The sequence below is a fragment of the Ambystoma mexicanum genome, chromosome 8, assembly GCF_040938575.1.
Source record: "Ambystoma mexicanum isolate Mex_15411 chromosome 8, UKY_AmexF1_1, whole genome shotgun sequence".
Taxonomy (NCBI): Eukaryota; Metazoa; Chordata; class Amphibia; order Caudata; family Ambystomatidae; genus Ambystoma; species Ambystoma mexicanum.
The window spans coordinates 614,563,636-614,580,008 of NC_090929.1; the positions used below are offsets into that span (position 1 = coordinate 614,563,636).

General features: G+C 46.5%; 1 protein-coding gene across 1 annotated transcript in view; it reads left to right on the plus strand.

The window, feature by feature from the left end:
• Nucleotides 1-16,373, plus strand: part of IGSF21 (immunoglobin superfamily member 21) — a 2,012,705-nt gene that overhangs the window by 1,725,316 nt on the left and 271,016 nt on the right. The window contains exon 6 of the mRNA XM_069610317.1: nt 8,961-9,432. Coding sequence (XP_069466418.1) covers nt 8,961-9,432 — 472 coding nt within the window. The remainder of the gene's footprint in view (nt 1-8,960; nt 9,433-16,373) is intronic.

Genomic DNA, 16,373 nt, shown 5'->3' on the forward strand with positions numbered 1-16,373 from the left:
CCCCTTGGCCTCTTTGCCTGTGAGCCTTGCTTTTGCTTTCCTCTCTGCTGCACCTGTGAGTACTCCTACCTTGCTAATCACTGTTCTAGCTCTCCACACTGAAGTTCTCACCTCCTATGTATTTGCTTCTGCAGATCCTCCTTCTCATCCCTCCTTGTGCTTTCTGAAATCATGCTACAAGTTCCTCCTTTCCTATCCCTATCATTGAACTCACATCTTGAAACCCCCACTGCTCCATCTCTCTTGTAGCTAATATTTCCTACAAACGCAGCCGATGAGCTAACCATACCTCCCCTAACACCTATCCACCCTCTCTCTCTCCCTCTCAACTTTTCTACTCTCCTTACCACATCAACTGAGCATTGCACTCTGGAATGCTCCGTCTGTATGCAACTAAACTTCCTTTATCACTGGCTACCTTCACACCCACTGTTCTGAACTAGACCTCCTTGCTATCACTGAAACTTGGATTTCCCCACCTGCCACTGCCACCCTGGCAGCCCTACATGACTCCAAACTATCCTTCATTCACTCTCCTCATCTGGCAAAGGTGGAGGCATTGGAGACACCTACTCTCTTCATGTCTCATTGCCTCAAATATCTCCAATACTGCATCCTCTCCTACCACTTTTGAACTTACCATCTCTACTTTTGCTCCACCTCCCTCTGTTCACATAATCTCATACTATCGCCCTCCTGGCCCCACTGAACCATTCTTCGATGCACTTGATTCTCTTTTCACTAAACATTACCTAATGCTCTGAGTTGACTTTAACCTTCCCTCTCAAACCACTTCTCAGAAATCTGAACTTCAGTATATTCATAATGACCACACTTTTATTCTATTCATAACCTGCCCACCCACACTGGGGGAAACTCTTTGGAAATTGTATTCATCTCCACCTCTCTGTCAGCCACTAATATTACTATCACATCATCCCTATCTGATCACTCTACTGTCTCCGCCACCATCCCCTTTGCACCCTCTTACCTCTCCTCACCATTTGCCTCACCAAACCTTCTGCCATTCCTCCCTTTCTCTCAGACCTACATTTCTCACTCTCCTCCTTCACACCTGATACCCCTTCCACTAACACAGCCTCCTCCAGCTTCCAATCTCTACCATAGAACTCATTTTTCTCTCACTTCCCACTGCTAACTTTCACTCCTAGGTCTCAGCATCCTCAACCATGAGTCACCCTATTCATACGCTCTCTCCGCACAGACATGCGTTGGCTGCTGCACAAATGGAGATTTACCCACTCGCATAAGGACCTGAAACATTACCTCTCTGCCCTGAACTCTCTCAAGTCCTCTCTTGATTGAGCAAAAATGGATTTCCAATGCACCCTCATTGACTCTCATTCAAACCTAGCTACAGGGCACCCTAAACTCACTCCGCTCTCTCTCCTTCGTAAACTATTACTATCAACTCCACTCTCACAGCTAATGACCTAGCTGAATACTTCACGTCAAACAAATAAAATAAAACAAACAGAAATTAATCATAGGCTCCACTCTGCGAGAACGCACACGGCTAAATTGCCTATTCTTTGGGAAGGTATCCACTCGAGACTATGCAGCCACACTTTAGCTCACTGTACCTTTCACAGAAGGGAAATACCCATTTACATATCAGTCTTTATCTGACCCACATGAGCAGTCCAGCACCGAAATGCTCTGGCAATTCTCTTCTGAACAAGAGTAACAACAGCAATTCCAGACACTCACTCTCCCTTTGTGAAAGGGACAGTGAGATAAAGGCTTGGTTGAGACTTGGTTGAGACTCTCCTGGGTGCCATCTACCCAAGAACAGGTCAATGGCCATGTTCCTGCTGGTAGACAAACTCCCAGAATCCCCCTTGTTTTGCATAAAAGTAACATTGGGTCTCATCCTAAGTTACCAGGGGAATCCAGACGTGGACCCCTTGCTCATTGTTCTTATAGAGGCACAGCTCCACCTCACTGATGAAGCCCGAATAGGGTGAAACACATGTCTGGGGTTGCTGTTGGTACTATTGTTCAGAGGAGAATTGCCTAGCCTTTTGGTGCTGGACCACCCTTGGGCAGTACAAAGTCTGATATGCGGGGACATTTCTCCTCTGTGAAAGGGACAGTGAGCTAAAGACTTGGTTGAGACTCTCCCGGGGGCCATCCACCCAAGAAGAGGTCAATGGGCTGTCTTGGTAGAGGGAATCCCAGTACCCCCATTGTTTTACTTCACTGAAAACGTTTCCAAAATTAGAGACTCTCTCCTGACCTTCCTCATACTCCCTCCTTCTACATTCTAGACTCTCCCAATGCTACCTTCATCTTCTGCCTCTATCTCTCACTTTAGTCACACTAATACTGAAAAATTATTATTTGTATTGATGTAGGCTAAACCCTCTCGTGCAACATCAGACCCTCATGCTCCTCAGTTAGTCAAGCCTATTTCCCATTTGGTGGCCGCTCACCTCGCTGAACTCTTCAACCTGTCTTTAGGCTCTGCTTGCTTTCCCTCTATTTTCCAAATGGCCACGGTCAACACTCTCCTAAAAAAAAGCAAGGGGCTTACCTGAATCTTTCCTCGCTACTCTAAAGTGCTTGTAAGGGTTGTTTTCAACCCCATACCAATTGTTTACACATCCACAACCTTTTAAGTCCCCTACAAGCAGGGTATCCACTCATGTCACTCCATGGAAACTTCACTCATGAATGTCTCTAACTTCATCTCCTCTGCTAAGCATTCCAGCATATCCTCTATCCCAATTTTCCTTGACATGTACACAGCATTTGACACTGTCAATCACTCCTATCACCTTACTACTCTCTTTCTTCCTAGGATTCGGGATCGAGCCCTCGCCTGAATTGAATCGTGCCTGGTACCTCGACAATTCTCTGTCTCCTTGAGCAACAACACCTCTCAACTCACTCCTCTAACTGTTGGTGTTCCACAGAGCTCTGCCTTGGGTCCTCCACTTTTTACACTCTACACATCTGCTCTTTGGTCACTAATCTCCTCCTTTGGATTCTCCCACCAACTCTTCGAGGATGACATCCAAATCTTCTTGTCTTTTCCTGAGCTCTCCTCTGATCTCTCTACCAAAATTTTAAACTGTCTTCCTTCCATTAAATATTAGATGGCTTTGCACTCTCTGATGTTAAACTCTTCCAAACCAAAGATGATATTCTTCCCTGCTAAATTCTCTCTCGCATCTCTTCCTCTGCCTATCATGTTCCTACCTGAGACTCTCCCACACTCTTCTTCAGCTGTACACCTTGGTATCTTCTATGACCCTTCTCACACTTTCCCTGCTTTCATCTACAACATCTCAATGACGGCTCACCGCAAACTCACAAATGTTAGGAGATTCAGGCACCTCCTTCCTTTCAACACTGCCAAGCATCTTTTAACCACTTTTGCATTCTCTAAACTGGACTACTGTGCCAGCATCCTTTTTGGTCTCCCCAACTATGCTTTCTGCACTCTCGACAAGAACATAACTTTGTTACCAGGACTCCCTCACTGTGCACCAACTTCCTCATTTCATCACCAGGCAGGATAGCTGATAATGCAAAACAGGGCCATATTGAAATTTCTGCTCCTAGTTCACAAATATATCCACGGAAAGGCACCACTGTATCTATCCCCATCTGTCCAACTCTACATGCCTTCTCGTAATCTTCACTCTGCCTCCTTGAATTTTGTTATCGTACCTCAGCCTCCCTGTGCTTCCTCTCGCTTCCAATCTTTCTCTCTTCTTGCTCCACTTGCATGGAATGCTCTTCCCCGGGACATCCGAGAAACAGTCCACAATGATTTGTTTAAAACCAAACTGAAAGCCTACCTCCTCTCCTCTGAATTATCCTGTTAAACTGTCTCCCATCTGCCTTCTAGCTAACATGTTTCCCTCACCTCTATCCTGTCACTAACTTGCTACTGGCTCCACTCTTGCACTTCTTCCATCATGGGCACACCCCTAACACAGCTGGCGTACCTGCACTTAGCAATGTCTAATGTTGGTTGTCCTTAATCTATATATGTCCACCCATGTATTTTCCCTGGTGACTGTTCCATTTACCCCCTACCCTCTCCCACAACCTGGTCAGAATGTCACTCAAACTCAACCCACTGTAAGGAATTCACTGCTTCCAGTTAAATCTGATTTCTTATCTATTGTACATTCTTTTGTGATCAAAACAGCATTGTTCCTCTATGTATAAATACATAAATAACGTGTGATTGATGAGTTCCAAGGTAAGGGTTAGCCACACAATGTCCCTAGTAAGGTCTCCTTGTTGAGTCCCTTGCCTAGAGCAACATTCAAATTGTGAAGACCTATGAAAGGCCAGAGCAATGTAGAAATACATTGCAGGAACTACATGGTGCTCTGTTAATGCATTACCAGAGCACTGTATAAACGTCTGAGACACCAGGATGTACTGTGCAATTGTTGAGACCACAATTTGGAGTATCTAGAGAAGTATCCAGGAGTGAGACCCCATGGTGAACGGCCAGAACACTACATAAATAATGATGCCAGATGCTCATTTGCCAAAGCACCATCTAGAGGTCAGCCTCCGTGCTTATTATCGTCCTATAGTGAGGTCCCATGCTGAATGGCTAGAGCACTGTATAGCTACATGGTGGGGCCTCCATAGTGAGTAGCCAGAGAACTCTATTAATACATAAATAGTGAGGCCCAGGGTGAATAGATAGAGCACTGTATACAAGGGGCCTGCATTGTGATTGGCCTAACTACTGTATAAATAAATAGTGAGGTCTCATGGTGAATCGACAGAGTACTGGATAGATAGTGAGGCCCCACTGTGAATGGCTAGAGCACTGTATACATAAAAGGCGGGCCTGCATGGTGAGTAGCCAGGATGTTTACAAATACATAGGAAGGCGCCATGGTGAATGGCCAGAGCACTGTATAAATAGTGGGGCATGCATGGTGAATGGCCCGAGTACTCTAAATAAATAGTGAGGCCCCATGGTGACTGGCTAGAGCACTGTATAAATACATAGTGAGGCCTGCATGGTGATTATCCAGAATACTGTGCAAATAAATAGGGAGGCCCCATGGTGAACGACCAGAGCACTGTATAAATCAATATTGAGGCCCTATGGTGAACATCCATTGTACTGTGAATTAATCAATAGTGAGGCCCTACGGTAAATGGCCAGAGCACTGTATATATAAATAGTGACGAGTCATTGTGGATGGCCATATCACTGTATACAAGTCAGTCCTCCATGGTGAGTAGCTGGAAAGCCTTTCACTAGTGGGACCCCTTAGGTGACTGGTCCGAGCACTATATAAATACATGGAGTGTCCTTTCTGTATATATATATATATATATAGCCCTGTACAATTAATGAGACCACCATGGTGAGTATTTGATCCAACAAGGAGGCCCCATTGTGAATGGCCGAAGCACGGCTCCATTTGCTGAGAACGTCCGGTGGAATTTCCCCAAGGTCATGCCTCATGAGAGCATCCATGTGAGATTGGGAGAGGAGTGAGGCCTCCTTGACGTGCGTCGCTAGCTCCATGTGTGTGTTTAGCACTCCATGGTGAGTTCAGAGGTGCACCATGTTTGCTGTGGCCTCTGTAGGCAATGTCAACACGACGGCTTCACAGTATCTGATGCAAGGTACAAATTATAAGGCCATCGTGGGGAGTGCTCCCCATTGTGAATGTCCAAAGCACAATTATATTTGCTGAGGCCTTCATGTGAAGTTTTCCAAAGGCCATATCAATGGTGAGAAGCCATATAGAGTTGGGAGATAAGTGAGCCCCCTTTGATGTGTGTGATGTGTGTCTTGAGCTCCATTTGTTTGATGAGGACTCAATGTTGTTTTCACACAGGCCACATTTGCTGAAGCCCGGTGTCCCAGGCCCGGCTTTAGCGACACCGGAAAACCACGTTTGTCGACTGCTCCCACTCTTCACCCTCTTCTGATGAGGGGTTAATCATGCAACCCCTGTTGTTTACCCATTAACTCCCCCACCCACCTACCTTGTGGTGTGAGGAGGAACACCCCTGCAAACCTCTGTATCACCACCAGGCCCACTCCCTCCCCACCTGAGACTCAACCCCTTCCCCCTGACCCCAACACCCACAATATTGTCCCCGCCCCATGGCTTTCTGAAACTTTTCCCCTCCACCCTGATCTCACCACCCTCCTCCTGTTACCCTTTCCAGTCCAGCCGCCATCTCTTCCTCCATACGAGATTAGCACATGCGCTGTTTCCCAACAGGCCACTGGTCAGGAAAGGTGCTCTGTGGGGAAATTTAATTCGGAGAAAGTGGTTGGATCATGTAATTGCTGAGAGTCTGGATTTGGGAGGAATATGCAAATAGTTTGGCCCAGTGCTTAATTTGTAAGAAATAAGTGCCAGGGCCCAAATAGTTTCTAGCGCACTTGTGACACAGCGGGTGGGCAGTTCCCCACCATTGCTGCCACCACCCACAGCTGTTCCCCACAATGTTAACACATTTGGGGTTACAATACAGCTCGCACCTGCTCATTGTGGTAGATGGATGCTCTGGCTATCATCACTTCATAATCAATTTGAGTCTGAGATAATAAGTGCCGGCGCTCAGAAATAAGTGCAAGGGCTGAGCACTGGCAAACACCCCCATAAATTACGTACTGGTTAGGCCTGGTTATGCTGAGCATCCAGCTCATCAAGCAAATGATGAAGCCTCCTCGTGAGTTTCCAGAGCATTGTGACAATGGTGAGCCTGACCTGATATCGAAAGAACTATGCGACTATTAAAGCCCTCATGGTTCGTGTCTAGACCACAGTATGAATGATGTGACTATGGTAAGTAAAATTGCAATTATTTTTCACAACACGTTCAGATTTTTGGAGATGGAAGATTGGCTCGAACCCCCAACCTTTCAGGTACAAGCCACACTTACTGACTGTGCCACAGAGACTGGTTTAGAAATTATCGTACAGCAAGCCATGTAATAACAATTAGGAGAAGTGCTGGAAACATGATTCGGTGGTGGTGGTGGAGGCGTGTTGGGGTAGGGTGGTAATTGGTGGGCTGATATTTGGTAGTCCCTCTTTTATGTTGTTGGTCGTCCCGGTTTTTCGTTTAGGAAATCTGGTCACCCTAGAATGATGCGTATCTGGAGCATGGTCGGATTGGTGAAGCCACCAAGGTGTCTATTTAGCAGATAGTGTCCTGAGGCTGACATGGGGAGCATTGAGAGCGTGTTCTGATTGGTCAGAGGTCCTGGATGATTTAGCAGTGTGCATTTGGAAAGGCTCCCATAATGAGTTTCTAGGAGAGAGTTTGGAACATGATGTGTTTGGTGAGTACTCAATGGTGAGTATCTGGCGCAAGGTGACACGAGTGAGTCGTCCACGTTGAATGTCTGAATCCCTTTGTGATTTATTGGTGACCCCATGCATGATTATCTAGCGCCGCGTGGAAATGGTGAGGCACCCATGGTGAGTAGCCAGAGCACTTTGAGAAAGATACAGCTCTCTTGGTGAATTTTTAATCTGAGGATTGTGTGAATGGTGAGGTCCCAATGCTGAGTGTTCAGTGCACTGTGAAAATTCTAAGGCTGCCTTGTGAGAATCCCAGGAACTGTGGGAATGATAAAACACCCACGGTGAGTGTCTGGCACACCATTCACATTGCAGAGTACTTACAAAAACACTTACAAAAACAGAGTGGATGATATAGGATAGCGCCTGACGGATTCAGCAATTTCCTTGCAGCCAGTCCTAAGGGACAGTCCTAAGATTGCCTGTGCCCGAATAAGAGGAGAATATATAGACAAAGCATGGGCTCTATGCAGGCATAGCCATTCAAGCAGCTGCCCCACCTGGCCCACTTTTCTCCATGAACAGCTACAGCTTCCCCACCTACGGAAAAAGGAGGAGGTATTAGAGGAAAGAGAGAGCATAATTCAAACAATAACCCCTGAGGTGAAAGCTTTACTACTTAGTAATGTTCTGGGCCCAAGTTAGAGGCCTGAGTGAAGCAAGGGCCTTAAACGGGGCCTCGCCACCATTACCAGTTGGGAACGCATCCCACCAAGGGGGTACCTGCTATTAGCACACTGGAATGCTTACCGAGATGCCAATAACTTCATTTCACTTGTGAACTTATGAAATGGCAGAGTGGCCGTTCCACAAGCTAAAGATCTACACAAGAAAATGACTGCCATGGAAAGTGAAGAAGGAAACTAAACTTGGTCCCTTCTCCCATCCATGGCGGCCATTTTTGAAGGAGGAAAGAGGTAGGACAGCAGGTGATCAGTAAATGCAGCAGCTGGGAGATGTGAAATTGAGGTAAGTGTATGCAGGTAAAGGGTTAAGGAGAGGGTGTTGCAGGAGCAGGTGAGGGGAAATGTGGCAAGGGCAGGGCCGACTGGAGGTCAAGAAACACTATGATGGCATCCTGGTCGATAAAGTGAGGTAAAGCCTGCATTCTGAGCTCCCTGATTGACGGAGCGAGCATCACATAAACAACTGAGAGCTGACTTCTATAATGGCATGATGACGTGTAATGGAATGCCTTGACTCTTTTCCCCTGATAGGTGCACTTGGTAGGTGAAGCATGAGATGGGTACAGACAGAATGGAAGCAGAGAGCCATATAGCGAGTGCCCCCCCCCCCAACAGCTAATTATGGAGTGTCTGCCTTAGACCCAGTATTAATGGAGGGAAGCCAAATCCCCACTGTGTGCAGAGCAGATGTATTCAAGTCTTTTTATGCTGAACCCCTCCTTAAGTAAAATTGCTGTTGCCGAGCCCCCCCTTGAGTAAAGAAAGATATGGTTTCTGCTGCACTTCAGGGACCACCACCTTCAGTTAGGGGCACTGACATGTTAGGAAATCACCTGACTAACCTACACATGGCTAGGCCCTGCTGCAAAAGGGGGAGCCTTCTCTCAGAAAGACTCTGCTAACGCCTTGTGCCCTTGCTTTCTCTCAACAGGTCTACTTCAAAAGAGATGGCGAGCTTATTGAAGTGGTCCCAATGGTGGAGCCGCCCCTTGCTGCTGCTGGACTCCTTGATGCTCGGCTCCCCCGTAACTTTCTGCACCGGGACATGGACGACACAAAGATGCAGCGGTCCCTCTCCCTGTTGGACCTAGAGGAGCGGGCCCCACTGCCCTTCACTGAGGATCCTTTCCGGTTCTTTGCTGCGGCGCGGGAGATAATCGCAAACCCTGCGACAGAGGCCGTGCCGGAGACGGTGGTAAACCGCGAGTTCCCACGTTGGGTGCACAGCACGGAGCCAGCCTACTTCTTCCATCAGGCCCACCTGCCAATGAGCGACGGCACCGTGGAGGTGCGGGCCATGCTTACTTGGACCCTGAACCCCCAAGTGGACAATGAGGCATTATTCAGCTGCGAGGTGAAGCACCCGGCTCTTTCCATGTCTATGCAGTCTGAGGTCACACTAGGTAAGTCCCTTTGTATGTGATAAAGGTGAAGGTATCCACCTGCCCCAGTCCCTGGCATGCGTGTCCTGGCTAACAGGCTCCCAATTGTCTCTGCCGAACCCATAGAAGCAGAACATTGAACAAGACTTTCAACCCGCGCCCATCAACACCACAGGAATTGCGTCCGACTCACCTGCTGTTTTACTAACAACCCACTCTTTCTTTTTGTATAGCGACCCGCATAGCGAGGCCAAAAACATGACTGAATGGCTCTATATAAGACCACTTTTGCATTACATTACAAGTGTTTCCTTCCATTCCTTCTCCATCTCCTTATTTGCGAGAGGATATGCATTTTTACATCATTCTCACATTGAGACTTGTGCATCAATCTTTGCAGACAGAGGTGTTGCTAGGGCAGGAAAAGATCTGGGGCAACACTAATGTTGGACTGACGGGACGCGGGGCGAGCTAGCCTTTTGGTTGTAGCCCCTGAGATTCTATCTGGGATACAACCAAAAGATCTGGGGCGATAGCCCCCACAGCCCCTCCCTAGCGACGCCTCTGTCTGCAGTATTTTAATTCATTCCCTTTATCCGTACTGCGCCTAGTTAGTATGTACCCTACTGGTGATGTGCCTCAATTGAACATGTGGCCTTCAGAATGGAGCCCTGGCATAGATCCAGAGGCATAGACGGCATAGGACCTGAGTGGCACCGCTGTGTGGGCATTTACAGATGTTAATGTCACTGAAGTGGGCCCAACTACATTAGCTTCAGGTCGCACTTGTTAGACAATCCTAGCTACGCCTCTGCATAGATCCGATGGCCACTTTCACGACATGCCATATCACAAATGTAGATGACCAACTAATGCTTCAGAGCCTTGCCTACATGGGCAGGAGGAAGTAGGACACCCTTATGCTAACTTTTATCCCTTTTCCCCTTGCCCTCTTCAACCCACATCTCGATAAAGCATCCAAACTCTGCATTCCCCTTCGCCATTTAGTTGCAAATCCATAATGTTAGCGAATCATATTTTCTGGAACATTAATGCAGAACATGTATTCATGATACAGATTGCTTCCCCTCAGAGCGTAACCCAGTAGCTCCGACGTGGCCTTCATTTCTAGACGCATTGCTTTTGATGAGGTCATACCATTCATGTACGGAGTTATAACACAGTCCTTGTTTTTATATTTACATCCTTAACTATGTGCTGCCAGTAAGTGTGCTAGAGCTCATACTATTGACAATATAATGTTATAAAGAATATATAAGACGTAGCAATGTGACTATTAACAATGGGGGTCCTGGGAGTCTCTCTGCCAGACATTAGTCCTGGTTACAAGATTCTTACCCAGATTCTTTAGCTCACTATCTTTCACTGAGGAGAAATATCCAAAACATATCAGTCTGTCCATCACCTACATTCTAGGCAATTCTCCTCTGTACAAGAGTACCAACAGCAACCCCAGACACGTGTTTCGGTCTGGTTGGACCTCATCAGTAGGGTGGAGCTGTGCCTCTCTAAGAATAGTGAGCAAGGTTGAAACTCAAACCTGGGATATAGGCCGGTAGGGAGATACTCCCATAACCCCCTTTACTTATACTGTGGCAATGTGACCGCCATGCCGGTGGATAAGAAGCTAAAGTCTGCATAGGAAAGATACACGTTTTATCCATCTGCATGACTGCCTCGCTTTCTGACTGTTGGCCAACTGGTTCTTATTAGAGCTCTATGACTTCAGCACATGGCAAGCCTTGCATCTCTACCCTCCCTCACCCCTCTGTCAAAGGAAGTGGGCACAGGAGGGAAATGTGATGTCATGAAATATAATGTGATCTTATACAGCGCCCTCCTGCTAATAATGTTGGCCTCTCCGTTCATGGCTCTGTAAGAAAGGAGGGCAGGGTGTGTCAGTCAGATAGTGGGAAGGCAGATGCAGAAACCTTTGCTGTTAATGGATGCAGGTCAGAAGTACCCATCATCTGTGTGGCAACATGAAAATCTCTATATTGTTTGTGGCTGGGACCGGCTGGGCATGCTACCCATATGGGCAGCCCTGGATCGTGGAGTGCAGAAATGAACAGAATGGTTGCTGATAGATGATGGGTAGGGTCTGACTCTGTTAAGTGCACTGGCCCTGGAGGCCATCTGAGAGTGTGAGAGATATTAGTAGTAAGGCGTTAGTTAAGAGATGAGGGGGGCTGAGGGGGGTTGAGGATCGCTTCCTTTCTCTTTTGGATTTCACTGAGATTAAGGTGCAGACCAGTGTCACGCAGAAGAGGTTGCATGAGTCACATTGGATTCATGCAGATGGCAGTGCCAAGAGTGTGCCACAGTTTTGTGCCAGAACTGAAAAGCATTATCCTCCTGGCTGTTTCTTGTTGGAGATGGTGACAAGTACTAGTGCAGCATTGCTGGACCTTAGTGTTCTGCAAGGAGTGTAGCTTCACAACTTACTTCTGAAGGAGGAAGAGCCCCACTCCATGGTATGAATGATGGGTGATGCACAAGGTTTTGAAATTAACCCCTTTTTTGATGGGTAGCCAGTAGAGAATATGTAATCCTGGCCTGCTATGTTCAAATCGCTTCATTGTGGGAAGTAGTCTTGCAGCAGCCTTTCCAATGCTTTGAGGTTTCTGGGAGTGTGAGATAGAGGCTGTTTGCATAGATTGGACTGTAGGGTAAGGCGCAACAATCGGCATTGTAGAATAATCCAATGAGCACAGAAGCAAGACAAAACAAAGGTTATAAGATACAACCACAGTTGGGAACAATTCACGAATCATCCGACATTATATCATTAAATGGTGGTTTATATAATGAGAAGTGGAGTGGAGTATTAAACAATGGTTCAAGAGGCATGCAAATTCACGTTTGCTGATTGGACAGTCTTGGTTGCGCTATAGGTGATTCTATATGATGCCTATTCCTACTGACCTATCTCGTGACAACGATCTCATTATGGAGTCATCTAGTTTCACACCGTTTTGATTGGACAGTTGACAGGCTAAAATGTTTCACATACAACTTGATTGCTGATTGGCTATGTCTCTTCAGATGTCCTAGGGAGGGTCACATCCATCATAATTAGCCAATAGAAGTGTGAGGTTTGCACGGTGTGGCAACAAAAAAGAATACTTCACATCTTTTCTCATGGGACGCATACGGTTGCCGCCGACTTACCATTCTTACCCTTGTGACTGTTCAACTGACAGTTAATATTGTGACCTCTTGTTGGAAACATGTTACCCTTCTCCTGCCTTTCTCCTGATGTGCCTCCAGATGTGCCTACATGACTTCAAGGGGCGTGCTTCTTGGCCTCTTGAACTGGGACCATGTGCATATCTAAATAGTGTATTTGTGTATGCGTGAATGTGAATGGCCCTATTACTTATGAACACCTATAATTCAGGCGTTGTCGGGAAACAAAATGGAATCTTTAATATATTCCCTATTCCCCTGACTTCTCTTGGTCCTGACAACCTATCTCATCCTGGGTGGATGTTTTCCTACAGGGGTCAGTATGGGTATTTCCCTTGATCAACTTGTCTATTCACCCTTCTACTAGCATCCTTATGCCCTGCAGCTGCAACCTTCGTCTTCTTAGTTTCTAAAGCAATGAACAGGCCCATTATGTGTTACAAGTTGCACTTGCTCCAGGCCTGGGAACCTGCTGCCCTTCTGCTTGCCCTTTTGCTCCTTGCCCGCCCTCTATGAATCTCTTACACTGTTTCTCATGTGCTTTTCACAAAGTTGTCACAACTAATTAGGTCACTGCTCCTCGTCCGGAGCTTGGGAATGAGCTTCGCTTCTCTGCTCTGACCAACCGCAGCGTGTCTTTACACCCTGTCATGGCTACTGATCTTGCCTTTGTGTCTCTCTAATATGAGCTGAAACTGGATGCATTTTATTTACTGTGTGGAATTATTCATGTATTTCTGAGGCATAGTAAATCTAAATGGCCTATGAAACTACCTTCATTCTGAGACCTACTCTATGTGTTACACAGCTAAGGGATGTTAGATATATGTACATTGTGTTTTATATTTGCTACCTTCTAATGTTTCTAAGGAATGCTTATATGACTACTTAAAGCACTCCTTGTGTCTTTGTCCTGCTCACTTGTGTGTGTGTATGTCTGGTTAGGCCTAATGTTTGCCTGCACTTAGGTTATTTTTGCCATCATCCTACATATACTCAACTCTAGGTATATGTGTGTGTGTGTGTGTGCATTGCTAACTACTGTCTTTCTCGTGTCTAGGGGGGGTTGCAGAGATGGGTCTGTTCTCTTATCGACTTCATCTAAGGCCTGTGTGTTGTGCATATTGTCTGGGCATCTGGCTTTCTGTGTGGTTTCAGTCTTGTGTTTAAGGGGCTTTTTTAGTTTATATTGTCTCTCCTGTTTGGGACGTTGGACATTCATCCCAATAGGACAGTATTAGAGAAATTATGGTCATGGTCTTGTAGGTGAATGTTAATGTAAGGTAAGATGTAGCCTAGCATGCGCAGTTGAGAGACACAAATTCTGACAATGGCTTTGACCTCTGGAACAAGAGTGAGGGTGTTGTCTATTGTTCTTCTAAGATTCCTTACTGTGGTGGACAGGTTTGGGCAACGGCCCATCTCGTCAGGCCAAGGGATTGTGGTGGGGTTAGAATCTGCGGTATTACAGAGCATCATTTCTGTTTTTCTAGGGTTAAGTTTTAGTCTGTTTGCTGTCATCCATGCACCCACCTGTGCAAAGCAGTTTTTAATATCTGGGGAATTTGGTTATGGGGGGGTTCACAAATGTGTACATTATTTGTGTGTCATTCACGTAGTTGTAACAGGAGATACAAGATTTATTTATGAGGTCTGGAAGTGAGAGCATGGGTCCTTGGGGTACTCCGCAGGTAAGTGGGCAAAGCTGGTGTTTGTAGAGAACCAAGATAGCGGTTTCCCTTCTATCCTTGAGGAAGGAGGTTATCCACTGTAGAGCTGTTTCTTAACAATATCTTTCAGTCTTTTTAGGAGCATTTCATGACTCATGGTGTTAAAAAGCGGCTGAGATGTCCAGCAGGATGAGAGCACTCTTGGAGTTTTCATACTCATTAGCACCCTTGAAAGGGATGCTGGCCAATCAGGATGCTTGGAAAGTGGTCTGTATTATCTGATACAAGCACGCGTTCTGAGTAGCGTAGGTGCTGCTAGTCAGCGCCCCTTCTCTTCTCCGCTCCTCCTTCCCTTCCCCGCCCCGTCACCTCTTATCACATGTGCAGTTTACTACGTGGTTGCTAAGAGTGTGTAATTTGTAATTAGATTTCCCAAGTCCCTTTTCTTTGTTGATGACATCATGGTCATCAACATTGAAAATGGACTCAGGAACCACGATGCGACTCTGTGCTGTGCAGCAGGGTAAGTTTCTTATTTTCTATAAACACACTCTTAGCACCAATTTAGGAAACTACATGGGTGCTAAGAGTGTGTAATTTGTAATTAGGTTTCCCAAGTATGTTTTCAATGTTGATGACGTCAAAGTCATCAACATTGAAAACTGACTCGTAAACCACGATGCAGTGCCAGGCCGTGCAGCAAGGTAAGTTTCTTTGTTTTTCTTTAATAAACACTCCATTAGCACCCACGTAGAGAACTACATGGGTGCTAATGTTGATATTACCTGTGGCAGCAGGCTGACCGCCGCCGGTATTTGCACTGCCTCCTGCATTAAGGGATCCTTGCTTCACTCTGGCCCTTAATTTGGGCTGCAAACCATTACCGACAGGGTCGGCCTGCAGCCTCAGGTAATATCGCCCCTTTGTTTTTAAGTGTATCCTAGAAGGAGCACAGAGTCAATTCTGTTCTCCTAGGTCTAAATATGTCCTGTGCCTCTTTCAGGAGGTGGTTTGTTTTGATGAAATCCCAGAGTTGACCATTTATGAATTTTGCCAGACGTTTCCTGATGAAAGGAAGGGTGATAGCTGACTGGGTTATATGGGTCTGCTCTGGACTTATTAAGCATCAGTCTGATGTACGCAGAGTTCAACTGAGCTGGGACTCCTTTGGTACTGATGGAGTCGTTGAGGATAGGAAGATGGGCACCATTTCTGATAGATTTTTAAACATTGTGGGTACATGGATCCTCAGGAGATCCTGATGGTTTGCATGAGTCAATGGTAGCTTGTAGGTCCTCCACAGACATAAGACGGAAAGACACTAGATGAGGTAGTGGTAGGTTTTGGTACGATCTCTTTGGTAGCATATGATTGTGTGAGGAATTCGACCATCCACATGTTGACTGTGAGCTCGCCTAGGCTTTTGGAACTTTGTAATTAAATGGAATGATGGTAGACCAACCTCAGGAAAATGTATGAGACTATCCCACACGCATTTTCCTATGTGCACACCATAACAAATGCATAGACCTCTGCACGCTGGGTGGACACAGCCTACAGGCACAGTCCGCCCTGTCATATTTAGTTGGAATGTGACAGCCAGGAGTACACTATGTCATCTCCACAAAGGGGTAGGATAAAGCTTCCCCCTGCCATGGCCAGCCTGATTAACTAACAACGGCTCCATGGATCCACCCTGCTGTTTTGTTATGCCCTGCAGCTGGTGGCAGTGATTAACTGTCACAACTGCAGGTTCCTGGCGTTTATGGAAGAGATGGAAACATGGCGGCCGTCCGACTGTGCCGCCACGTTGTGCTCCCAAGCGCTGTTAGCGGTCTAGTCCTTTCCATCATGGCCGCCGCCGAGTGTATTTCCCTGTTTACGCTCGGCGGCTCAGCGCGTTGCAACTTCTGATTCCTCTTCGTTGCTAGCGCTCCTTAGTTCTCTCGCTTGGCGGAGTTCCGCTCCTGTCCTCTTTTCCCCTGCTTGCCTCTCTCATTCTGTTGTCTTTTCTTCCCTCTCTTGCCTGCGCCCCGTTATTCTCTTGGGCGCTTGGTTTGCTCGCCTCCCTTCGCTTTCTCC